General features: G+C 43.8%; 1 protein-coding gene and 1 long non-coding RNA gene across 2 annotated transcripts in view; one reads left to right on the top strand and one right to left on the bottom strand.

Annotated features, from left to right (window-relative positions):
* Positions 1-27,252, top strand: part of JAZF1 (JAZF zinc finger 1) — a 319,073-nt gene that overhangs the window by 267,249 nt on the left and 24,572 nt on the right. Inside the window, exon 3 of the mRNA XM_080818609.1 lies at positions 8,161-8,357. Within this exon, the coding sequence (XP_080674735.1) occupies positions 8,161-8,357 (197 nt within the window). The remainder of the gene's footprint in view (positions 1-8,160; positions 8,358-27,252) is intronic.
* On the bottom strand, positions 16,652-25,322 carry LOC308352702. The gene is made up of 3 exons (XR_013967675.1): positions 22,839-25,322; positions 22,006-22,057; positions 16,652-18,312 (listed from the first exon to the last, which is right to left on the bottom strand). It is a non-coding gene; the product is annotated as an uncharacterized lncRNA (long non-coding RNA).

Genomic DNA, 27,252 nt, shown 5'->3' with positions numbered 1-27,252 from the left:
TGCAGCTTTCCTCAAAGGCTTTGTGAGTTTCACAGACTCGTCTTCCCTAAAAGATGGCCATGCCCAAAGGGCCATTGAGAAAGCAGAACAAAGCTTTGGACTTCCAATGAAGTAGCTAGATGTGGCTCTTTGTACAGGGGGCTGGGTGTGGACCAGTCAGAGCCCTGTGCGGCTTTATGAATCTCCCAAGGCGAGGGCAGGCTTAAACTTCCTAGAAAGACGTCTTTCTGTTGGCTAGCTGTGTAGATGGTCTCCTGTTGTTTGTCCTGCTAGAAGGACCTTCTTTGGTTTGGTTCTTCTCAGAGAAGTAAAGAAGTATGGGGGTTTACAGATAGCACCCTTTCCCCCAAGCCTGTTGTCCCTCAGGAGAGGGACCTTCTGTTTGTATTCTAGCTACTGAAACTACTTTCTCCAGTGTTCCTGGGATTGCAGCACTAGGATAATCAACGTGAGCAGAATCAGGGCGGCTCTTTGCTCTCTGAATCAGAATTAATGATGGCAAGTACTTCCTGTTTTACTCAGTAATTCAGCTCAGAAATAACCAATTGCTGACATAGGTGTCAGAGGTGAAAGATTTGGGAATTGGGATTTCCAGAACAGTTTCATTCATTATCCATCATGTACCAGGAGCCTGACATTTATCAAGGTCAACGCGCCAGGCTCTGTTCCAAGTGTTTTACATGCATTAACTCAATCTTCACAATGACACTGTAGGACAGGACCTGTTACTGACATGTCACTCTTTCCAGAGAGAGAACTTGAGGCACAGAGAGGTAGCTGGCCCAAGGTCTCACAGCTGGAGTGCATAGGGCAGAGGTTACAATCTAAATGGTCTTCTTCCAAAGCCCACCACCGTCTTAACTGCTACACTCGTATTTTCAGACTCAGGCTCTGACCCCGTTAGTAGGTCAAGAAATCAGTGACCAGCATGTTTCGTTAAAATGAAATAGAATAGAAAGATATCAGAGTGTATCACATGTAGGAAGGATTGTTTCATGAAATTTTTGTTCCAGGCAAATTACATAAAAATTCCTCGTGTCCAGGTATGTTTTATAACTTTTCTGAATTCAGAAATTTTTCATACTTTTTTCTGATTTCAGAAAGATAATAGGTGCAAATGCTGCATATTACATAATTCTCCCTGCAGGGTCCGGGGCAGCCCCTGAAATCAACCACATTAATATTTGTGCAGTGAGGCATGTGAATATTCACACTAAATACAATAAATTGTATAAGTAGCCTTTAAGCAGTTCAATTCAGGGTTTGTCTCCCAATGAATTCTGCTGCCAAACTCATAAAACGTTTTCCAGTTTTCGGAGCTTTGGATATTTCAAAATTGCAGATTGCAGACCTAATTATACAAAGTGTCCAGGCTCCCAATATGACATACGCTTCTATGGGTTGAGGTTTTAAAAAAAAAAAAAAAAAAGTTTGGAAAATACTGCACGATGCTGTTGCTGAAATCATTGACTGCTGGGCCTGGGAAGGAACTTAAGTGTGCCGTATTACATATATCTGTAAAACCAGAACACTTCCATTTTAACAACTAGACAAACCAAGGCCAGAACGGAGAGCTTTGGGACTTCCAGAGGCCACCGGCTTCTTGGCCCCAGAATGAGCCTCCCAACGCACAGCTCAGGCCTCTGGACCACACGCCCTCTCCAGAGTCTTATAACAACAACCAAACTACACCACGCATCTCGTAGTTGGGATTCTTTTCAAGTTTCTCCAAGAGAGACCCACGTTTTGAGTGGTCACTTCCATGCCTGAGTTCTTCAGAGCCAGGGGAAGCCATGTGGTTTTTTCCCCAGCAGGACACTTAGGCTCAGGTGTTTGGCCGTAGAGTAGGTGGCAGTGGGGTTTCTGCCCAGGTTCCAGTGAAATCTGTAAATTTCCTGAGTTTGTGGTTGAAACTGGTCTCCCTGGACCAGCAGTTTGACATTTTCCCCCTGTGGTGTTATATTCATGTTTCCACATTTAACATGTCGGACTGAATGAACATTGTGGTCTAAGGGTTTAAAAGATTTATAACGGAGTCTTGAAAACTTACTTAAGGAATATGTACTTCCCCAAGCAATAACAAATATTACTACAAATGACCATATTAAATTAAAGTAACTTGGGCATTTCTGATTTGTAGGAAAGTTAAAATTAATCTTATGGCAGTTTCAGTTTCAAAATGAAAACACGGCCCTGCCTGACCACAGATTTCCAGGCTGTTAGTCAACAGTGAAAGAACTCTCAGGTGACTCTTTTTTTTCCCCTAAGAAATACTCAGTTTTCTCTATGTGTGGAAAGGCAATACTCGAAGGAAAATACCCTGAAAAATCAACCATACCTGTAACTGGAAACTGCAGAACTTCTGGTAATATTTTTTTCATAAGCTGGTGAGGTTGTAGACTGTCATTTTATTCTTTAAACAGCGCATGTAAATATATACTCATTTGTGTGTGTGTGTGTGTGTGTGTGTGTATACGTGTACATTCCACAATTTGAAAAGATGTTTTTAAACACGAGCCACAAACCCATAAAAATGTTTACATAAGTGTATTTCAATGAGATGGATTTTTATACTTTTTAAAAGGAAAAGAAGACTTTCTTATATATTCTTTATCCCTTCCCTGATTGGCTGTGTTAATAGGCAAGTAGTCTGGTTCAAATGCTCTTTCTACATTAAAAAATAATAATAATAATATTAACTATAAGGTATTCTGATAAATAATGAATAACTGACTTAGGGAGAGAAAAAAAGCCCTGATTGGTAATATTTGCCAATTTCCGCAGTATAAATACCCACTGCAGACAGCTTCAAGCTAGCACCATGATGTCATTGACCAGAGTTGGGAAAAGGTGTATAAACAGCACACCATTATATGACAGGGATAGCAAACAGATAGGATATTAATGTAAATAACCCCCAAAACATAAATAATAATAAAGTAGGATAAAATAAGAATTGATAAGCTTTGCACATTACCTTTTAAAAAACATACTTGTTTAATTATAAATTCACATAATTTAATTTTTAATAATTGGTATGCTTAGCACCTGGCTCACAAGAGTCCCTGAAAATTTAATGATCAGCTCTCACAAGCCAGTACAAACCCACAGTAGCACACTACTGCAACATTAGAACGGTTCCCATTGCAAAGTAGAAAGAATTCAGGGAGGCAGGCACAGCCAGGCTTCCCCACATTACAGTCCCATGAGGCTACAAAGCCAGGGCCCCCCAGGAATCAAGCAGCCCCACACAGCAGAACTTGGCCAACATGGAGAGAATGAGGCCTCCTGTCTCCCAACCCACCCCACTTCCAACATCTAAACCCCCGGAGGGATTCCCTGTACATTTCTTGAGGCCCTAAGCTCTGGTTCCTTTAAGCCCTTTCGACCTTGAAGACCAGGAGTCTGGAGCAAAAGGAAGAGAGCTCCGAGTTCTTTGACATGCCCATGGCAGCATGGCAGAGCATGGAGCATTGCAATCAGCCCTGAGGCTGAAATTCTCTCCTGCCACCTCTGCCCTTCACCAGCAAAGTGACCTTGCACAGGCCACTCGACCTCAGTTCCCAGTTAATGTGAAACATGAGGGGCTTAGACTAGATGGTCTTCTTACCTGGGTTTCTTCCAGCTTTAAAGCCCCCAGGTTGGATCCTGTTACTGAAGGCTTCAAAAAAAGATGACCCATCATGTCAAAACCCATCAAGAAAAACTCAGACCACAAGGTGATGTGGCTTCCCAAGCCTGACCTTCCTCTCAGCCGTGGGAATACAGGGGGACAATTCTGAAAGGACACTGGAAGGATCTGGGCTGTGGTCCTTCAAGGATGTGTCACAGGGCAGCTGCCTTCGAAGGTGGGAGGTAGATTGACCTGCCTTTCTGGTCAAAGTCGAACTACGAGGGTCCCCTACTGCCGGCTGCACTCATGGCCTTTCTCTGCCTCATCAGGTTCTTTTATTGCGGTGATTTTTTTTTTTAAAGATTTTATTTATTTATTTGACAGACAGAGATCACAAGTAGGCAGAGAGGCAGGCAGAGAGAGGAGGAAGCAGGCTCCCCGCGGAGCAGAAAGCCCGATGTGGGGCTCGATCCCAGGACTCTGGGATCATGACCCGAGCTGAAGGCAGAGGCTTTAACTCACTGAGCCACCCAGGCGCCCCCAGGCTCTTTTATAAACTTGTCTACCCGAGGGATGCCTTGCCTTTGGGAATCTGCCCATCTTTTCACAAAGAGCTGTATTGGTAGGACATTACTTTAAAACGCTGGGATTTGGGATTTAATAGGTCTCAAAAAATAGGTAGAGTCATAGTTGGTAAGTGGAAGAGGAACCAGGCAGTATTGCCAGTGAGAAGAAGCTGGTGAATCGTAACCACAGCACCTGAGGCATGTACCCGTGTGTGTGTTTGTGTGTGTGTGTGTGTGTGTGTGTGTGTGTGTGTGTGTGTGTGTGTGTTTCCCTGGGAATTAATCATGCAGCTGTGTATGTTGGTATGACAGGGTTGCCATGATTTACGAGTCGAGCTGCGAGCAAGTTCACAACCGGCAATCCAAGAGAGGAGGAGGGAGGGTGCATGGAGAGGAAGGTTGGCAGAAGTGCTTTATGAGTTTCATGTTTAATGCTTTTAACATGATGTCTCGTTCTCACTTCTAGAAAGCACTTAGCAGATATAAGCCAAAAGTAGATTGCTGTCCGTAGCTGACCACACTCCTGTCGGGGTAAAGGTGGGGGTTGTGTGGGCACGTTGTTGTAGTTCTTTATGGGTGTTGTTTTATATCTGAGCTGTAGGAGAGTATTTTACAGTAAAGGACATGAGCTGTAGATACTGTTTCACTGGGGTGGGAGAAGACACAGAGAAGCCTGCCCTCCTGACCCACGCCTGTCTCCCTCCTCTCCTACCTCCCTCTTTTTTTTTTTTTTAAGATTTTATTTATTTATTTGACAGAGAGAGAGATCACAAGTAGGCAGAGAGGCAGGCAGAGAGAGAGAGGGGGAAGCAGGCTCCCCGCCGAGCAGAGAGCCCGATGCGGGGCTCGATCCCAGGACCCTGAGACCATGACCTGAGCCGAAGGCAGAGGCTTAACCCACTGAGCCACCCAGGCGCCCCTCCTACCTCCCTCTTTTGACAAGTGTTTCCAACTGGCAATGTTTCCCCCTGCCCCCGGGCTGATTCTCAGTTGGCCAAGCCACAATCCATTCTATAGATCAGGTACAATCCTGCAGCTTTCCGAGCTATGAATGTGCAGTGAGTCCCCAAGAAACTTGGAGTTAGGTGAGGTAGACAGGATGTATAGATAAAACCATATTATAAAGGTTTATATAATGATAACAGCTTCCATGTTTTGAGCCACTTCCTGTATGACAGACACGACTACCTCATTTAATCTTTACAACCGTCCTCTGAGGTCAGCACTATCCTGTCCGTTAGTGGGTGGTTTTCCTCGATCATGAACATTCAGATTCACGGGATGACCGGGAGCCACGGTGGACTCTGGGTCTCATCAGAGGAATAGCGGGCAGAGCCACAGCTTGCCAGCGGGGCAGCATCTGGCCATGTGCTGAGTCCTCACTGGTACGAGGTAGACAAGATGCCCCGCAGGTGAAGGTGGGGGCTGCCTCGGCAGACGAGGCATCAGAGGTCCTGTGACACTCCACGGGCAACTCCATGGGCACGCTCCTCGGCTCCCCGCCTGGGATGTGCCAAGGTACAAGATCACCACACTCGGGAAGCCCAGTCTCTGACTCCGCTCTCCGCTGTGTGTAAATGGTCTCTCACTCTTCCCAGTCCAGGACCAGTCAGGGGTCGGTGGGATCATATAGGGAGTGTTGACTCTTAGCGTAGCTGACATACCCTCTTAGCAGATTACCTGAGCTTAACCAAAGATCAGATTCTCCAGCAGAAAGGGAAAAGATGTCTGTTGACCCTTTGCCTATAGTCATTAGTCCCATTTTAGGGAGAATAAAGCTGAGGTTTTGAGAGGTTTATCAAACTTGGCTCCAGTCACATAGTAACATGAGCAGGGCCGGAGCCCCCGTCTGCCTGGCTCCAAGCCCTGTACTCTCACTAAGGTGCAAGATTTACATTTTGTGTTCTACTCCATAGGGTATCTGCTTTTTTTTTTTTACCGTTTAAAAAACTGATGTGCAGGATGCCTGGCTGGCTCAGTCAGTAGAGCATGCAACTCCCTTGCTTTAAAAACACAGCAAAACAAAAAACTGACTTGAATTACCTACGTTGAGAACCATTGGTCTTTCTTGAAGAGGCACTACGTCTATCCTGTGGTTTTGCCCACTCCCCACATATCATGTACCACAATTGGAGAAGGTTGGCACTGTGCTAGTTAGTAATTCTACTTAGAATAATAGAGGAAGCACTAGTTCTTTGCTTTTCTTTGAGAGTCCATATTTTGAGTAGAATTTTGGGGGGCATGGGGGTGGTGGTGGAAAGCAGTTTTAAGAAGAGTAGAGCCAACTTTGCACCTGAAAGTAAATGAGTGCCTAGCTACCAGGTGCAAACAATTCTGTTTTGCGGCATCATTCCTTTCTTTTTAAACCTTCTCCACCTTCTAACACAAAACCTAAGAAGTCAAGGCAAAGCATGTAGCTTTATTATCATTCAGTCCTTCATAAAAATCTGGATTATTATATATTTAGATTGTATTGCAGGCACCATTCAAGAAATGTGCCATCTGTGTTCCAAGTATAAAAGTAGACATTTTAAGACACTGTAACAATACTGTAATATTGTTTCATTGGGTATTTGGTTGGCTGTTTTTTTACCAGGCAATGAAACTATCTGTTGACTTCTAAAACTTCCTAGCATAATGAAGACAAATACTAAGAAATTTTTTAGACAGAATGTGAAATGTATTGGGTCATCAAGACCCTGTTTAAGTAGAATGAAATTAATTAATGATTAATTGTATTAAAATGGAACATAATGATGGGGGATTTGGTACAGGGAGAACTTGATGGCCATGGCTAAGAGGACAAGGCAGTAGGCATGAGTGCCTATTTCATTCCCTAAATACTGTCATGCAGTCTGTTCACTAGGCTTTCTGCTGGTTTTCAAAAATGCAGCTGACAAGGCCTGCCTACCAATAATACAAAAAAAAAAAAAAAAATTTGCTGGCAGCTTGGCTGGCTCAGTTGGTAGAACATGTGACTCTTGATCTCAGGGTCATGAGTTCAAGCCCCATGTTGGGCTCAGAGCCTACTTTAAAAAAACATCGTATGATGTCCGGAAAAAAGTTTGTTCTTTAGGTGAGAGATACCACACCACAGATTGCTTTGAATCTTGTATTTCATGAATTTATGAACAGTTATGCAGTGAGAAAAAAATAGTTTGAATGTTACTAACATAAGAGAAGTGCGGAAGGGATAACTTTGAAGTGTCCAAAGTGAAATGACCAGGAGAAGTCGCCTTTCTCTTTACAGGTAATAAAATCACAACATAAACCGGCCTTTAGCGGTCCTCTTCCTCCTTGTACTGCTTCTTCCCGACTTGAATCTGCTTGGGCAGATTTCTTCATTCTGTCAGTGTTTACTGAGATGGACTTGGCAGTGTGCTAGCCGCAATTATGGGGACTTGTGTCCTTTCCTTTCAGCTAATGGGTAGGGAGACAAGACCTCCAGTCGGCCAGGAAAATTTTTAAAAGTCCAGATAACAAGATGAGGATCTGGAGTAATACAAAAAAGAATCCGTTTTCAGGAGGCCACATATGTTAAGCGGCAGTGAAGCGGTAGGGACAATAAATCCTATGCACCCGCAGATGAAGGAGGCCCTTTCCACCTGGGAGTGCTGGGGAACTCTGAGAATGGGTGGGCTTTCTATGAGTTGAGAGACAAGAGGCGTTTCCAAGAGAGAGGAAGTCTTCTAACCAAAGGCACTGCCGCGGGTGTAGACATAGTGCATGTGGACAAGTTTCCCACAAGGAGGGTTTGCCTCTGGAAGTAATGGGGCCTTCCCGTGAGGAACCGGAAGACGGTGAACTAGGAAATACTTTCATCCCATAGGAAAAGGGAAAAGGGAAAAGGGAATCTGTTACGAGTTTTTGAGATTGTGAACCTTTTCCAAGGAGGGGCATCTGTCAAACCCGGGGGGAACTGCCATCATTCCTCATGCTCCAGAGATGGGCCCAGTTACTTATCTTCCATTGTTCCTTCAGATTCATGACAGATGCTGCCCGCCGAGAGCAGGAGTCCCTAAAGAAGAAGATTCAGCCGAAGCTCTCGTTGACCTTGTCCAGCTCCGTGTCTCGAGGGAATGTGTCCACTCCACCACGCCACAGCAGTGGAAGCCTTACACCTCCTGTGACCCCGCCTATCACTCCCTCCTCTTCATTCCGCAGCAGCACTCCCACAGGTGAGTGGCCTGGCCCTACCACCTGGGGAGGGGGACAGGGATAGTTGTTGGGGAACAGCGTGCACGTGAGTGTGACGTATGATACACTGGGGGAAGTAGGGGGCTGGGGACCGACGATGATTTTGACCACTGCCTCTCTGATTCTTTACTGATCTCTCTGGGTTTGTTGATTTAGCCCTCTAACACTGATAAATTATTGTGTATAGAGTATGTGATAATGGTTTTATAGGTATTTTTTTGAGCCTTTGCCATGTGTGAAGCCTGAAGTGGCTTCAGTCAGGTGAAAGAGTAGATGAGGGCGCCTGGGTGGCTCAGTGGGTTAAGCCTCTGCCTTCGGCTCAGGTCATGATCTCAGGGTCCTGGGATCGAGTCCCACATCGGGCTCTCTGCTCAGCGGGGAGCCTGCTTCCCTCTCTTTCTCTGCCTGCCTCTCTGCCTACTTGTGATCTCTCTCTGTCAAATAAATAAATAAAATCTTTAAAAAAAAAAAAAAAAAAAAAAAAAAAAAGAAAGAGTAGATGAAACAAGATTGCCATGTGGTGATTATTGTTGGTGCTGGGTGACGAGTACACAGGGGTTCATTAGACCATTCTCCCTATTTTGCTTATTTTAAGCATTTTCCACAAGAAATGTTAAAAAAATTCCAAGTGCCTCCTATGTGCCAGGCACCGAGCTACCATAATGAGCCGAAAGAGACCTCATCCCTGTCCTGAAGGAGGTTAGGCCCAGTGGAAGGCATTGGCATTCTAGGGGGCCAACAAGCACACCCTTGTCTTCCCCTCCCAGATGCAGAAGCAACTGGAAAATTAAACAGCAGCCAGAGGAAAGATCAAAATCAACTTTATTAGTGAATAAAGCCAAACTGCAGAATGGAACTTGGATCCATAACCGTTGGGCTTCTCTTAGTATGTCTTTCCTGAATTCAACTTATTTCCCAAACCGCCCTTTTACATGGAGGCCGAGCAGATCTGGGTGCTCCACAGGCCCTAAGATGAGCACACACAACCCCTTCTCCCCAAATCAGAGAGCCGCTAAGTTGTGGCTCCTTCATGGGCGGGGATGAGTAAGGACAGTCCAAGGAGGCTGGAAAGATCCCTCCTCTTCTTTTTCCCATCCGAGAAGCCAGGGACTCTATTTCCCTGCTCCACAGTCAGAGTTTAGACCAGGCAGTAAATAAATAGAACCTTGTAACCATGACAAGTACTGCATGAAACTCGGTGATACGAGAGCATCCTGACAGACATTCAGGAAAGGCTTTCTCTGAAAGATAAGTAGGACTCAAGTAGTAAAGATGGAAAGGAGGAACATCTCACCAGGGAACGTTTTGCAGAAGCTCTGTGAGGAGGAGGCGGGCTGACCCGCATGAGGTGAGACCAGGGCATTCGGCGGGATCAGGGCACTGTGGTTGATCCTGAGAGCAAAGAGAGGCCCCCTAAAATCACACCATCATCTCTGTTAGGTCAGCCCCTTGACTATGGCTAAGAAAATAGATTTTCTCTGACAGTTTGCGGATCTCTCCTTCAGTCATCTCCCGTCAAGGGAGGTAGGTAGGTGACTACAGTAGTATTTCTCAAATTGTGTTTCAGAATATTTCCTTCATAAAATAGTGGTTGGAGGGAAAGAGATTTCCTAATCAGATGGGGGAAGTGATGAGTTAGACCAAAGTACACTGATTTCTTTAATGCAGGGCTTTAATAGTCACTGTTATTCTCCAAGGGGGGGATTTAGTAAGTTTCCCAAACTTAGTTGACTATGAGTCTTAGACTTATGTTGACTTAGTGGATTATGAGACCCCCTTCCTAAGGGCAGTTTGGGGGACTCATGGCTGATAGACACTTTGTGTTTGGTCATGATTAGGCATTTAGAAGATAAGACAGGCACGGGAGACAGACCAATCAGAGTTCCCATACGTACTTCTCCCTTTACAGGTCACTAATAACACTCATTATACAGGTTCTTGTGTGAGTTAAATGTGAGAGCATGTGTATACACCCAGCATTCAATAAATGTTCATCCCATGGTCTGGAGTTATCAACTGGTAGCTTCAGGAACAGAATCAGCATCACTCTCCTATAGAGGTTGAATTGGCTTATTTGTGTCGAGCATTTGTCTGATCCTTTAGACGGCCACCGTATTTCCCTTCTCTTTTATTCTGTGAAGATTTACTTTCCAGAATCTTTGTGTAATATTTGCTATGTGACTCTAAGGAATGCTATGAGAACGTAGTGTAACTCTGCGATCCCTTTTCTGGGCATTTCTGTGAATATTTATTCATATGTAATATGAATTATGGGGGTGGTTTTATGCTGGAGAGTGTTTTATACCTGACTTAATGTGGACTGATTCGTGGCCAACGCCAGATAACCGTGACTGCACCAATTAGTAGCGGGTGCCATAGAACCCCATGAAAATAGACAGTTTAAAAGTGAGAGTTTATTATTTTTCATGTAAGAATGTTTGGAAGAAATGGAATCATTTCCTTTCCTTCAGACATAAAGAAACCTTTCTGACACCTTGCCTATTTTAACAATTTCCCACTGAGAGAATTAATTTATGTTGTGGTAAAGATGTATCATTTTCAGTCTGTCAAGATCATTGGTAACTTATTTGCTGCTTGAAGAACGTTCCATGTAAACATCAAAAATTAGAGGAAATGGTTGCTTAAACCTCTACCCTCTGCAATTTTGATTGTGTACATTTTTCAATGTTTGAAATGTTATTTTACCTGTAGTTAGAGAGATCAGCTTATTTTGCCTGACTAATGTGGTTTCGTTCACTTTCTTTGCCAAGTTGTAAATAATATTCCAAGTTTCTCCCTCCTAAATTCACTCTTCCAAGTTCCACATTGAAGGTATATTCCAGGTTGAGAAGTAATAGTCCTCTTGTAGAAAGTTTCATTTATAAAATAGTTCTTTAAAATATACTGTCTTGACTAAATTAGAGCTCGGCTTCATCCTGGAGTTTCAAGTATTTCTCAGGTATTCTTGGACCTAATATGTATTTTGCAATTTCTAAGTCTTAGGAGAATCTTTTTTCCTCATCTTTTTCATTTTCTATTCTAAGTTTTTTTATTTTTTGAATATATATATATATATACACACCTAGGTATATGTATATATAAAAAAAGTGTTCACTTAAGGAAAGTTAGAATGGTTTAAATCATGAGTTAGCAAACCTTTTCCATAAAGGACCAAATAGTAAATATTTCGTGCTTTCTAGGGCCTGTGGTCTCTGTTCCAGTGACTCAATCCTGCCGTGTAGCATGACAGCAGCCGTAGAACTCTATAAATGAACGAGCTCGGTGTGTTCCTTCAAAACTAGAAGTTTTTGTAAAACTTTATAAAAACAGGCCAGTTTTGGCTCGCAGGCCATAGTTTGCCAACCCCTGGTTTAAATCATAAAGATGTGTAATGTAAAGATCAACTTCATTAAATTCCCTGCAAATAAAGTGTCAAAAGAATTCATACCCATCTCCTTAGAAGTAATAACATCTAGAGTGTAATCACTAAGGGGGAAAGACGACTAACATTTGTAGAGTGTTTATTATACACTTACTGTGTACTTGATGTATGCTGTTTTTAATCCCAACACCAGCTCAACTGAGATGACATTATTATTCCCATATACAGATTAAAGAAACAGGGGCACCTGGGTGGCTCGGTGGGTTAAGCCGCTGCCTTCAGCTCAGGTCATGATCCCAGGGTCCTGGGATCAAGCCCTGCATCAGGCTCTCTGCTCAGTGGGGAGCCTGCTTCCCTTCCTCTCCCTCTGCCTGCCACTCTGCCTACTTGTGATCCCTGTCTGTCAAATAAATAAATAAAATCCTTAAAAAATAAAGAAACAGAGGCTTTAATAAGGTTAACTTCACAAAGCCCCACGTCTGTCTATTCAAAAAAATGTGGTCTTTGCTAGTGCACTTGCACTTGCCACATGAAGACCTTTTAGAAAACTTGTACTAGACCTTCAGCCATCTAGCTGCTCCAGTTACAAACTTGACAACTCCAAACCCAAAATACAACAGAATGTTAAGATAACTGGGACTGTGGTTCCCTTTCATTCACGGAACTCCAGCTCTACCGCTCTACCGTTCAAATAGCAGATCACTTTAGTTAAGCCAGGCTTTACTTTAAGGATTCGCTGGAGCTGATTGCAGAGAGCCGGTTGTTAAATAAATACTCAGGTTTGCAGACCAGTTGTTAGAAGGTTTGTCTTGAAATCGGCTGTGGTGGGAGTGTTTCCATCAGTAAGATTGGCAAATGCTACCCATCGGCCCCCCACCCCTACCCACCCGCCACCTCTTTACCGTTAAGCCAACAGTTTATCCTATCAGGAGTTATCAGATTAATCTTACAGATTAATCTGTCCTAATTATGTCTCTGAGTAAACCTAAAGCAAGCCTCAGTCACCAGGAAATAATGGCCATTTCAAACAATGGATTGCTTTGCAGTCATTCACTGCAATGTTTAGGGGCCCATGTAGTGACACAGAAAGGTTTTCACGTTGGTGGGTTGTAAAACCACATGCGCAGCATGATCCCAATTGTATTTTTTACTCTAAAAAAGTTAACTGTGGTTACCTTAATATGATGGGAAAATGGGTGTCATTTTCTCCTTTCTCTTTTTTCCCATTCGGTAAGATGAGTCTGCTTTACTTTTATAACTACAACTGTCTGGTGTATATAATGGGAAGATTGGAACAGGACTACTGATGGCCCCCTACCCTCCAAGAAAGAGTTTAATGAATTCATTTTCTTCAGGTTAATTTAATTATCTCTTCCTGGAGGAGGAAGGAGGTCATCCTGTAGAAAAGGTCTGGGGTTAGCTCTGGCAAATTGTATTGGTTATAGTGCCTGTGGATTAGTCAAGGAAGTAATTTCTACCCCCCGGCTCCTCCCACCTCATATTTGCCACCGAATCTCTTAAAACAGTGACTCTCCATCAAAATCATCTGGAAGATTCTTTTTTTTAAAATTTTACGTAAACTCTATGCCACACACAGGGCTCAAACGACCTCAAGATCAAGAGTCACATTTTTTACCCTCTGACCCACCCGGGCACCTCCCCACCTGCACCCCTCCCCCACACCTGGAGGATATTTAAGCCACTTTTCACTTGGGCTCCATCCCTGAAACTCTGATCATTTGGTAGGTGAGGCTTGGGCACTGGGCGTTTTTAAAAGCTCTCTCAAACTAGATCATTCTAACCCATAACCCAAGTTGGGAAAGTGCTCTTTTAAAAATGTGATCAGTCTAGTTGTCATAGCCATGTGTTTCCTTGCTTGGGTTAACATATTTCCACCTTGCCTGGAGAAAGGTTACTGTAGTCGACTTGCTAGGACTCTGGAGATGGGTCCAATGGGACTGAACAGATGCTCGCTTATGTCTTAATGGAGAAGCTATGGAAAGAGTTGGCTGGATTTCTGGTTATAATAGCATTGCGTAGTCTCTCCTGGAAAATATTTGTATATATATTTTGGCCCACTCGGTGGGGGTGGGGGACATTAAAATATTAAACCAGAGAAAGGCACCCAAGCAAATTAAACCAATTTTTTTTTGTTTTCTTGTTTAGGCTCCATGTAATGAGTATGAAGTCACAGATAATATCTATGAATGCATAATTTGAGTTTTTATGTTGTGTTATTTCCCTTCATATTTCTGTGTCTCCTGCTGTTTGGCCTTACAGTAGACCCTTAACACTCCTTTATGTCTTTTGCAATACGTTGCTCAGATTATAAGATTTCAAAATTTCCAGGAGTTACTGGTCCGCAGCAGGTCTTTTTAAAAAGTATTAATTTTTCTCTCAGGATGGAAATTACTGTGCAATATAAATTTCACTTGACATTTAGAAACTGTTTAAATGGGGTTGAGATGGACTCTCTCCAGCCCTGCCATGCCCTTATTTTTAGAAGGCAAGATAAACTTACATAGGCTTAATAGAAGCAGAATATCTCAGAGATAACCAAGGTGAAGTCTAAACTAACATATCTCCCCCACCTACCCCAGGAGGAGGAGGAAATAGAAGGAAAAACCTTAAAGAGAGAAATCCTATTCTGTTTTATGGTGGAAAACAAGAAAGAAAAGCAAAATATTTCAGCAAGACTGAATTCTGTGACCTACTTATGAATGCCTGAAGCCATCGTTTGGTCGTTGGCACAGGCCCTGCCCTAAAGAGCTGACCATCTAGGCCATGCCGAAGAAACATTCCCCCAGATCTTCCTGTTAGGAAAGCGGCCTCGATTCCCATTTGCCTTTCCACATAAAGTGCTGTCTTGTTGCCCGAGAATGACAAGATGTTGCTATTCTATCTGGCCTGCATTCTGTTCAGGATCATGAACACACCCTTTCCTGGCCTATGGGTTTTTTTGCTTGTTTGTTTACATACTAATTTGGTCTAATCATTGTTCTTCCATCGTCTTTTTTGATTGACTCGTAAAACCGTTATCCTGCTTCCTGAGGGTCACGCTCCCATCTTGGGGCCAGTTCTGCTTCCTTCCCCACCATTGCATGTGGCAATTTGTTTTTCATCTCCTCTTGCCTCTCAAAGTGTTGGTAGAGTAAGGATGGCAACAACAAAATAGTATTTCGATTACTTTTCCATAACTACACAACTTATAAGACATCTAGATTCCTAAACAAAACTCTTTCTTGGCTGGAAGAAAACAGTCAACTCGGTGATCTGTAATAATAATAGATTAGATCTTTATAGCACTTTATAGTGCATGAAAGCATTCACATTCACCATTATCAATCCCACTTTAAAGACAAAAGAAACTAAGTCTCACTTACATGACACCTTGCCCAAGTTCAAGTGGTTCCCAAATGGCATGGCTGCTGTTTTCTGCAGCACCAGGACTGGGCATCTTCTCATCTGACGTAATTTACTAAGTATCTCCTTTGTTAGAGGTGCTGTGCCAGGTCTTGTGGATACAGAAAAGTGTAAGGCATAGCGCTCATGGAGTAGAACTTACATCTTTTAGTAGAAGCCAGTTATAGACATGTAGGACAGACACGTAATGAACGTGACATAAGCACAGATGGCCTAAATTATCAGCATGGGTGATTAGTAAGATAAGAGAGATACAAACAGTGCCATTCCCTCTATGCCATTTTAGCACAGTTACAAGCTGTATATGCACACCCATAAAATGTCTTAGATACTGTAAGGCAAACGTAAATTCCAGAGGAGCTGGAATGAGATGAGATCAGTGGGAAAGTGACCTGGGGCAGACAGTTTTCTACTCCATGATCATTACCAAATGTCAGCTTAGGGAATTTTAGTGATCAGACCTGGGTATGTTAACAAAAGGTGTTAGTGAATCTGGGGTTTTCTTGGTCACCTTTCAAAACTCTGGGAGTGTAGAAGTAAAGGGGTGAGAGCCTTAAGCATCAGAGGGATCTGAATTCAAATCTCGGTTCTGCTGCTGGAGAGAGTGTTGGCCTTAAATTTTTCCAAGTCTCCATTTCCGTATCTGTACGTGGGAGGCAATCCTACCTTACTGTGAAGATGAATGAACTAGAGAGCAGGATGGCAGGATCTCCTTGTGTTAATAACACTGTCTCTCCTGAAACCACTAGCTCAGAAAGGACATTGGCTTTGGAAGGGCCCGACCCTGCAGAAGACCATACAGGGGTAGAGAAGCCCCATATGTTCCAGAACTGTCGGCTGGCAGTGGTGGGAAGAACTGATGCAGGCAGTCTGCTTAGGGCTTCTTGAAGTCTCTGGAATAGCACATTCCAAACAAAGAAAACACTTTCTGCTTTTAACTGAGTCCTTTCGGGCAGACAGTATCTCACCAGTCCCGGCCAGGGTGCTCATGCATGTTTATTTTTGGTCTGCACTAACCTCAGAAAAAGCTGCTTCCAGGAATGTGCATTACAGGTGGTACTTGCTAATGACCTGCTCTGGGCAGAGGCCCATTTTCTGAAGGAAGGGGGGGTGTCCTATCTGAAAACAAAAATGACACTCTACGTTATTAATATGGGGACATTTACAATAACTGCTTTATGACCAGGGATGGTAGAAGTAAAGAGTTAGCCAGTTCACGGATTTTTAGATCTTGTTTTGTTATTTTGGTTAACGTAATGAGAATAGCCCTTTTAATTGTGGAAATTCAAAGCACGATGAAAATGGAATATTGAATGTTTCTAACAAATGCACACGCTCCTTACGAGCTCTGTCCCCTCTCTTCTTGGAGGAAATGGCCACACAAGCCCAGCCACCACTGCAGTCGGAGGTGGGGGCACCCCTTGCCCCATCCACTTTGAGGGGCTTTTTCATTTTCAGGGCCTTCATGATGTGGCAGAACTAAACATTGCACTAATAAAATATATCTAGGTCATAGGGCCACATAAAGGTCATCTCGAGGTCTTTAGGACCAGGTGAATTTTGACTATAGCATCTTAGAAATTCCCTGCTCTCCTTTCTCTGAAGGGCAGAGAACATCCTCAGAGCTGCCCTGAGGAGGGGAGAGAGCGTCAGAGATCACTGTTCCTCCACCCAGTTGAGGGGAATGAGATGCTATCAGATCACATGGCTTCTTTGGGGCTCCAAAGCCAAAGTGCAGTTGGCCTGGCAATTCCGCTCCAGGAACTTACCCAAGTAGTGAAACCATGTCCACGAAAGACAAGTGCAAGGATGCACAGAGCAGCTCTATTCACAAGAAACCCAGAAAGTTAATTCACTTGTAGGTAAGTGGATAAACAAATCGTGATCTGTCCATACAGTGGCCTACAGAGTTGGCAATAAAAAGGAACAGAGTAATGTTACACCGAAAAAACATGGATGGATCTTAAAGAAAAACCTACACTGAGTGAGAGGAGGCGGAGTATGCAAGAAATTCAGCCACAGGCAAACCAGTTTGTGGAGACAGACTTCAGAACAGCGGTTGACTCAGGGAGCATGGAGATAGGGGTGTGTGTACAAGAGAACTTTCTGGCATGATATTTTCCATATCTTGACTGAGATGTTGGTTACCCAAAGGGATCCATTTGTTATGTTAGACTTCTCAGTTAAACACTTGTGGTCTGTGCACTACACTCTGGATGTGCTTGCCTAAGTTAAAAAAGAATCGGTGGCTCCAGGCAGAAATGAGGACCGGGAACCCATAGCTTCCACGCACACTTGAGGGAGCAAATAGCGCTTCCTCTGCTGTAAACAATTCATTTAAGAACAAAGGAGGTAAATACATGCAGTGGGTCCTTGGAGTACTAAAATCTCTGGAATTTCCTCTCCATTGAAGACAGACAGTAAGTGGAATCCCTCTCAGCTTTCTTAGGAACACTGAGGAATCAATAGCATGGTCAAATAAAACAGTGCCAATGCATACCAAGTGAAGAAATAAAGCGGGGAGAAAAGAAGAAAGAAGGGGAGACCAAGCAGAACTAGTTGTCAAACGCTTGGTCTTAGGTCACAGTTAGAATTGGTTAATGACTAAAAGGATTCCTGATAGAAAATTCTAGCATCTGGATCTCCCCATTGCCAAAACATTTTGCTTCCCATGAGATAAAGAGTGCGTCATTATGTTGAGAATTTTTCAGGGAAGAAAATTAAAGCGGCTTAGTTTCATCCTCTGAAACTCTAAAAAAAAAAAAGAAAGCCAGTTTCTATCCTGGGCAGTCCTCAAAAGCAGCTTATCTTCCGATGTCATATTTGCAGTGACAGAGCTGTCTATGATTTACCTTCCAATGAAAATATTTTTTTAGGCCTACCATTTTAGCAATACCTTGCTTAACTGTGGACGTTTAACGCTTAGTTATAAACCAGAATTTTTTCTCTACTCTTAACTGTGTTGTTTAATCGAACTCAAGAAAAATAATACATCCGCTATTCAGAATTCCCACAAGAAATCTAAAAAGTCTTGACAGTCCTCTTTCACCTCTTGCTGGAAACAGTTCGTAGCAAGGCTTTGGTTCTCCATGGGAGTTGCTTTCTCTTTGTCCCAGCAGGGGTCTCTGCACCTGCCAAAAAAATATCAGGAGAGATCACAAGATAAAGTCATTTCAGAGGGCACACGTGAAGACTGTGCTGTGCTCCCCTACCCACCCACCCCCCCAAAAAAGTGCAGTCTCTTTAAGCCAAGGTCCAGAGCTCAGTCGTATGCCAGCACCCATCAGTGCACACTTCTCAGTAATTTCCCTTGGAAAGCAAGTTCCAGAGCCGAAATCAGAGTGCTAAAGAGAGCAACGGATTGTAAGCCTGGAAAACGGTGCCGATTCCACTGGAAACATGAATAAACAGATGCGAGGCGCTCCTGGACACCTCTGCCGCGAAGGCGATGGGGATTTAACACCTGATGAATTTGCAGCCCGGCCAAACGTCTGTGTTTCCAAAGAAGGCTTTTCTTTTCCCTCCCATCTAAAATACAGCATATTAAAATCAGAGAAGCCCTTTCATCTTCACGGGTGTCACGGCAGCAAACTTATTTTAATGTCTTTTCCATGTGGGTCTAGTTTTCAAAATAAAATGATCCCCAGGCACGTCCAGCTGCACAGTGTTAAAGAATCTGCAGAAAAATGGGAAAGCAGTAAGCTAATTTGTGCCTGCGAGAAAGTCAAAGTACAGAATCTCCCCTCTCCTGTCCCAGGGCTTTGTGCAGACTTTTTGGAGATGCACTAAAAAGAGAGCGGTATTTGACAGGAAGGGAGAAAGTTACGCTACCAGACCCAGTCTGGTGCCAGAGACACAGAAGTTTCTAGCAGCTTGCCACCGAGTTTATGTCGCTCCTCCTTGGAAAACTGTGTCACTTTATATCCATCAGACCAAAAATGAGTTGGCTTGATCTTAACCAGATCGAAGATGGGTTTCATACTCCGCTGGGCTCAATAAGTTGTTTGTTTCTTTAAACCTAGCCAATTCAGGCTCTCGTTGGCATGGAAACACACATCAAAAATCATCCCCAAGAAACTGAAGTTGGCTGGGGGACAGCTGTGTAGGAATTTGAGATTTAACTCTGCCATGATGTGCTATATTTTCTATGTAGGTACCCAATTATTACTTTTTTTCCCCCTAGAGACAAAAAAGGCAGCCAAGGTGTTCCAGATAATTAATAGGCCCAAGAACATGTCACTCAGAGAAACCGGTTTTCCTCTCGTCCAATAATTTTGAATAAACTAGATAAAGTAGCTAGAGAGTGCCTGCCATTGTCAGCCAACTAAGATGTATCTTTCCAGCCTTGGTTGGGGGGATTTTTAGTTTTAAAATGGATACAGTTTTCAGAATTGTCCTAATAACAAGAAATACCAAATAACAAGAAAAACATGTATAAAGCAGATTTCTCTTGTAGCAAATAGTTAAAAAAAAAAAAAAAGGGCGTTTCTGTGTGAGATTTCTCAAGCTTTCCATAGGCTATGTAACTGCACAGTAAAAATTCTAGTCACAGTGTTTGACAGGAAAACAATTGCATACAATCTTAAATTCAGGGGTGGAAAGGACCTCAACATGCTTTTCCCATCGGATGCTGTGTTCCCATTTCTGTCCACCAGGCAGAACCATGCAGCATTATTTAGGCTGAACTCCCCTAAACTCAAAAATACAAGGGCCAGTGCCAGGCACTCCATTCTGGGTGATGTTTCTGGGACACGATCATGATCCTATATCTTGAACAGACCCCTGTACCATCCCCTTAGGTGACTACTCTGTAAAATTCCATAAAGTTCTAAACCGTAATCGTGTTGAAAGTCTCATCCCATGGGGGAAAAAAAGTCTCCCTAAAATTCAACTTTATAAAGTTAATTTTGGCAGAGCATTCAGATGCTATGAACAGAATTTCACTGCCATTAAAAGAAAATAGTCTTTGAAAAAAATTATTTAATTAAATCCACTTGGTTTTAGTAATATATGTGTGTGTGATTTAGAATATGCTAGGCTGTACCTAAAGGAAATTATTTTCTTAAGACTAACAAAATTTGACAAATCATTAACTTTTAAAAGCATAAAATTAAAACGTTGCAGCTCAGTTGCGAGTGACCTGCCAGAGGGGCCTGGCCTGGAGTTGGTTGTGACAAACTAGGTGGGTTCCTACTACCACCTGTGGACAACGCACCACAGTCTGGAGGGTTGGTTGTTTTTTTGGAGTTCCCCCACCCCCGGAAATGAATAAGCCCCTTTTGGAAACTAAACCCGTATAATTAAAATTATGAAGTAACTGCAAATCTAAAAATTGGGATTTTAAAACTCTCTTCAGAAATAAATTTGAGGTTCTGGAATAGCTACATAAGAAGCTTGCATTACAGAAGCATGTGTATACTGTTGGTAATTAATACATGATATTTGGCAAGTACACAGCAAATTAAAAGGTAGAATCCAGCTAACACACATGTAAATAATCTATAGAGCCATGTTTCCTAAAATGAATCAGTAATAAATTTTCCAAAAAGGATTTCTTTTTTTCCTCCCTGTCTTCGCTTCTCTACAAAGATCTGTTTCCTGGCGTCACCAGAAGAGGAAGGTTTGCCAGGTCAAGAAAGCTCATCCTTTGTCAGGTGGGAACCGTTGAGCTAATAAAGCTGTCGATGTGGTACAGTGAGGAGCTTTGTCCCTTTAATTCCGTCAAGCAAGGAGGGCAAACTGGAAGATGAATTATGCTATATATAAACTTGAAAGGAACTTCATGTTCACGGTAGCAGTGACTCTTAAAAATAGCATCTCACAGCCTCCTAGAATTTCTGTTCACTTTGTCTGTATTTTCTATTATATGATTGTATATTTTGGAAAGGTGACAGGAGTCAAAAGTGAGTGGATAGTTTCTCAGAACATTTTGCCTCTCTTGTCATCTTCCAGAAGATGGCAATTTATGACTCCTTCGGAGCAATGTTAGGTTCTTGTCTCGAAAGCGTTCTGGGTGGCCTGAATTTGTTAGCGTCATAAACCAGATTGTTACCTAGTTGCCCAATTAATAGTTGTCATTGGTTCTTCTCATTGACAGAGGAAGATACGAAACAATCAGTTCTGTGTGCTGGTTCCTTACAGTCTTATGAGGTAACCGTCTTGCCCTGGGTTCGTGATGCTCACCATCTGGAACCCTGTGGCTTGAAGTTACTTCAGATGACCCCAGTATGGTGTTACTAAGCCTCAGGCCCTGGGCTTCATTCCCATGAGGGGCAGTTGACTTGACTGCATCCCAGGACCATGACCTTGATGCTAGCTGAACATCAAACAACAGGTGTTATGGTCCCTCGGTCTCTCTGGAGAGAGATGGTGAAGTTCTGGTGAACACACCAGGGCAGATAGGGTTCTTGAAGCATTGCTTTCCTCTGGCTCGGCCCAAGGGGATTGAGGTCTGTGAAAATAAGATTACGCAGGAAACAGTTCAAAGTGCCTGTCTCTGAAGTACTCCGAATGGCCTCAATCTAGCCATAACACATTCATCTTCCCAATCTTACTGAGTTCCCTTCCCAGAAGCCTGTTTTTCCTCCCAAAGAGGTAGCTAACCGGAGTCCCAGGCTTTCTAGACAGGTGTTTTCTCTTGGCTTGGTCCTGGGGTAGGTGAAAATGATTTCTTCCAAGTATCACAGGAGAACATACAGCCACCTACCTCTATCTGTCCGTAAAACCTAAGGTCAAAATAGTTGTGAGTTCCTCCGGGTTTTAACACCACAGCTGTGGTATTTTGGGAAGCCTTTAACCCCTATACGTAGTCTGGGCCACTGTACCTTTACACACTCTGTTGCAACGGTCCAAAGATGCAGAGAAAGTCGAAACAACCTACACAGAAAACATAAAGCAGAAAAAGGGTCAGCTTTCTCCTGTTTCTCCAAGCAAGCCCCGTCTTCTAGGTCAGAGCTGTGTGGGCAGCCTTCTTTCTTCGTCCTCCCTTATTACCTTGAGTTGATTTTTCTCACTAGGGCTCTTGTCCCCTTTTCCTGTCCTTGTTTTGACAAGGAAGAAAATAAACATAGTTGGTGATAAAGCTTGGGAGTACTGGGTTTCCAACCACAGCCTCTGCCAAAGGCCAGCGTCCTCTCGGTAGCCTGCCCTTCGGCATGGTAATTAGTAGTATGGGAATTTTTACGGTAACCTCCCTGAGGAGCAATTTCACTAAAGAGTAACCCTCTTGTCTAGACCGTACAAACCCATAAAGTCATCACTAGCTGGGATTTCCAAGCTACAACGCGGCAGTAGAAAAGACTGCCTCTAGACTTGAAGGGCTTTCATCACGTATAGAGCGCCCATTGTGGAGACCAGCTGTCCGCCCCAGGGCACGGACCCCTGTCCAGGAAGGGTAATGGAGACTCTCCCACTGACTCTGTCAATCGAGGAAAGCCCCCCAGCTGGGAATTTCTGCTTTGTTGGCACCTATGCAGCCTTGCCACCTCCTTGCATTTTAAGCCTAGCGCACTCTCTGGACTTGGTTATTACAATACACTTTCGAGAATGATCTAGCTGTGCCTTTTTCTTTCTTGCTTGCCAAAGCTAATTATTAATTGGTGAGATAAAAGCAGTTTAATGTTTGACATTTTAAGAAACAGAGGCTGGCAAAACTTACCCAGAGAGAGAGAGGGTTCAGACTTTTAACCCAGTGTTCCTTCCACTTTAGGTACTGAGCAGAGTACAGGCAGTTGTAAGGACAATAGTGTTAGTCACACTGGACAGTGGAAACGTGCCCACTGGAGGGAGAAGGGCAGAAGAGGTAAGGCGTGTCCTGAGTCACCCGTCAGAGTCTCCCTGAGTCAAGTGGAATCAGATGACTGAACTCTATTGCCGGTAGCCTGTTCTTTTAAGAAATGATGTTTGTTTTTTAAGTAATCTCTACACCAAACATGGGGCTCAAACTCGTGACCCCGAGATCAAGAGTCACATGTTCCACTAACTAAGCCAATCAGGTGCCCTGGAAGTGCTGTTAAAACAGATCACCCAAGGAGAAAAACAGATCAGAAGATAAGACTTATGGAATAGAATAGTCATGAAAACCGTCGATCCCTCTGATCCCTACCCCAGCTTGGCAAGGGGCATTAGAGTTACCCGTGATGCTCCCGCCTGGAAGAAAGAGAAGAATGTTAAGAGCACCTGGAGGGCTCATCTGTTAAGCATCGGACTCTTGATCTTAGCTCAGAGTTGTGAATTCAAGCGCTGTGTTGGATTCCACGCTGGGTGTGGAGTCAACTTTAAAAAAAAAAAGAAAGAAAGAAAGGAGTGACAACGTTAGTCTCTACGTGGGGATGCCTAGAATGTGCTGTGCCCTTGGCTAAGCACATTTTTCACAACCCCATTTTACATTTGTAATGGAAACTGAGAGGTCAGAGATGTTAAGTAACGTGCCCAAAGGCATGCTGTTGGTGTGTTTGGGTGCCTGGATCTTAACCCAGGTCTGCCTTTTTCCAAAGCACACTCCTGGTTGCTCTCCTCTGTGACCCCTGGAAATGAGAAATGCGATTCATTTGTATGCCCTTCAGCAGTACTTAGTGCACCCTCTTCCTCTAGGATGACTATTTTCCAGGAATAACTAGGAGGGGTATCCTTGTTGATTCACGGAACAAACACTTGAGTGTGTACTATGTGTCAGACATATGTGCCAAGATAAAAGCCATAACCCCCGTCCTCAAGGAGCCCAGAGACAAGTGGGGAAGAGACAGATGATGAAACTCACAAAAGATGCTAAGCTCCTTGATGGAGACAAGTTTGGCATGTACACGGAGGGAAGGGATACCTAGCCCAGCCTTGGAGGGAGGCGTCACGGAGGACTTCTTGGAAGCAGTGATACTCACTCTGAGTTTTAAAAATCAGTACATCTTAGATGAAGAAAAAGAAGGTGTATGGTTCAGATGGGTAGGGAGGGAGAAAAATGCCCAGCTGGCAAGAGTTGGCCCCCCACCCCCCCCTTTTTTAAGTATAATGGGAGACCACTGGAGGATTTTTACACAGGGGAATGTCATGGTTTGCCTTACATTTTTAAAAGATGATTCTGACTGATTAATGACTTTTGGGAGACAGGCAGAGAATGGCAACAGGGGAGTTGGTATCTGCTGCAGCCCCCCAGGAGAGGCAGCAGCGACAGGACAGGGGCATAGGATGGAGTGTGGAAGGCCATGGGGTGTTGGGAGGTAGATACTACAGGACTTACAGGAGGGGAGGGAGAGGGAAAGGCAGGAGTGACTCCTGGGTTCCTTGCCAGAGCAGCTGAGTGGGTGATGGCGCCATTTCCTGGGCACGGTGGGGCAGGAACAGGTTTTTGGGGACAATATACAGTCAAATACTCTCTTTCAGAACCAAGACACCATCTTAAATCACTACTATCTCTATCATAATAGTCTGTATTTCAGTAGTTCTCCAATTTTTCCCGGTCTGGGAGCATCCTAAAAATATGGATCCCCGGGATCCACTCTAAATCTTGTCAAACGTAACAAGGAGAGGCAGGAATTGGGAGCTTCTAGCAGTTTCCAGGTGATTCTACCACCGCCAGCCCAGCATCAAGCCACGGACCTGGTTTGCAAACAAACCTCTGCTGTTTCATATTTGCCAAGGCCAGTCGTGATGACCTGAAGGCTATTTGAGCAGCATTCCTGCCCAGACGCAAAACCCCTGTTGTGCTGAACCACCAGCAGTTTTCCCAGATACGTCATTCTAAAATTAAAGGAAAGGTTTGCTGACTGGCCTTACTCAGGCTGTGCGTCTTTGATGTTTTTCCCTCCGTGTCAGGCATAGTTCTAATAAGTGGGGAACCTTGAAAGAATAGCCTTTTCCTAAATGACAGGAATGTTCCCACATACTAGTGTTTTTCATAAGGACCTAAGGCTCAGATGTCTGTCTGAATGATCTGATCCTCGTAAATCGGTGGATTGGTTCTGGAAATCCCATGAGCCTTGGCTTTCTTGAGAGATTTATGGCACTTCCCGCTCTTGTTGAGGCCAGGAATAACATCATAGCTCCCTCAGCACTTCTGGTTTTCGTTCCTGAGGGGGCGGCGAAGGAAGGGAGAGGTGTGCTGAACCAATACCACTTCGAAAGAAAACCATCTAGACTTCTTTTCCAAAACCTCAAAAAAGGAAAAAAAAAAAAAAAAGCCTCGTGTTCTGCTAGAGTATAACAGTTTTCTGCCCTCTGGTCTACCCTCCCTGGGGATTTTCCCATCACCTTCACCCAAGTGAGTCTGTGGTGTGGGAATGGGGCCAGAGCTGGTGGGAGCTCATGGGCAACTTTGGAGGTGAGTCCGTGTTTTAAGACACTTCCAGAACAATGTTAACTGATGGATAGCAGTTAATTCCCTCTTGGCCTGACCAAGAAAAGGGACTAATGAAGACTACCCTTCTAGTTAGAACCGACGCCTGGCAAACCAAATTACGCATTATATTGGCCAAAGCGAATGTGAGAGTTTGTAGCCCACCCGATAATGACATCAGAGTCTCTGCATCTACCGTAGCAGCAGCCTGTCAGACAAGCATCAGAAACGGTTCCACCAGCTCTCTAGGAGAGCGACAACCAAGGACCCGGGTCTAAAGACTCTTCCTGGAAGACCCGGTTCTGAGTGCCGTGGGGAGGGGATGAAAGATGAGAAAGGAATCCCTGCCCTCCAGGGGACCAGGATCTAGCTGCAGAGGAAGACAAGTGTGTAAGGCGCCTAGAAGACCCTGAACCTAAGAGCCTAAAATCAAGTGTTGTCATAGTCAAAGAAAGGAGCAGTCCCTTCTACCTGGGGACAATCCAATTCATATTCAGTTACCTGGGGAAATGGAGCATTGGAGAGAGGCCCTCAGGGATGAGCTCAGGTAAGGGGTATGCGGTGGAGTGGGTGTTGTGTTAAGGATTCCAGTCCCCCAGATCTATCCAGACGACAGGAAGATGGTGTGGGGACCTTAGTGTACACACACCCTCTTGGTTGGTGTGTGAGAGTCGCGACATGGACACACAGATATAACAACCTTCAGTGCTGGGCTAGGGAACTGGTGTTTTATAGAGTTGGCAGCAGGAAGGCATTTTTAGTATGAGAGGTAACTACTGCAGTCAAAGAAGAGCGATGTGACGGACTGCGGCTCTTTGGGAGAATGTCTGGCCGTGGAAGGAGGACAGGTTGGAGGGCGTGAGACTGGAGGCTACTGGTAGACCAGTTAGGAGGTTGGTTCAAGAGCCGGGGTGCACATATGGGAGTAGATTGGATTTTCTTGATGAAATTTCTGCATGTCGAAGGGGAAATGACTTGATGTGGAAGGCTTTTCAGCGCCGTTCTGTGTAACACACAAATCCCTCCAAGTTGATAGAAACCTGCCTGGCTTGCTCAACATAAGTAAACCTCGTAGACATTGGAATGTTTATGTTCAGCCCAAAATGGCTCTGGTTTTTTACACAGCTGTAAAGTGTATTTAACTCCCAAATATAAAACACTTCTTGACTACTGTTTCATAGCTTCATAAAACCAGCCTCAATTGCGTAGGTGCTTTCTGTTGTCATCCCCTATCTTTCTACGCAAATCTGTTTCCTGATATTGTTTTTCCAAGGGAAGAAAAATGCAGCCCAGCATAAACTACCTTTTTTACAAGCTGCCGTAAGAAGAAAGCCCTGAAGACAATAAGGAGCCTCTGCATTTATATTTTTAACCCAAGATTACAGATCTAACTAGCTGGGAAGCAAGGTTGCTTTAATTATTGAATGTTTTTCATTGTGGTTGTGAGTGTAAGTGAGTAACAGATGTTCATTTTCCCTCAGCTCAACTGTTTTTAATTCTTTCTTGAACATGGAGAGAGAAATCTTTAAACGTTTGCCAAAGTTCAATTAACATCCCTGGCTAAAGGTGGAAAATGCCCTACTTTGTTTTCTCTCCACCATGTACCTGCGTTGGCCGCCTGTGCTGCGGAGCACCGGGGAAAGGTTCCAGCTGGCACAGGTTTTATGGCTGCAAACTTAATTTGCAGAATAAGCCTTTGGCGGGAGGGGTCTGTTGGACTTTTTATATATTTATTTATTTACTC

The sequence above is a fragment of the Martes martes genome, assembly GCF_963455335.1.
Source record: "Martes martes genome assembly, chromosome: 11".
NCBI classification, from domain to species: Eukaryota; Metazoa; Chordata; class Mammalia; order Carnivora; family Mustelidae; genus Martes; species Martes martes.
The sequence above is the reverse complement of the archived record's forward strand: the minus strand, read 5'-3'. Positions and strand labels throughout refer to the sequence as shown.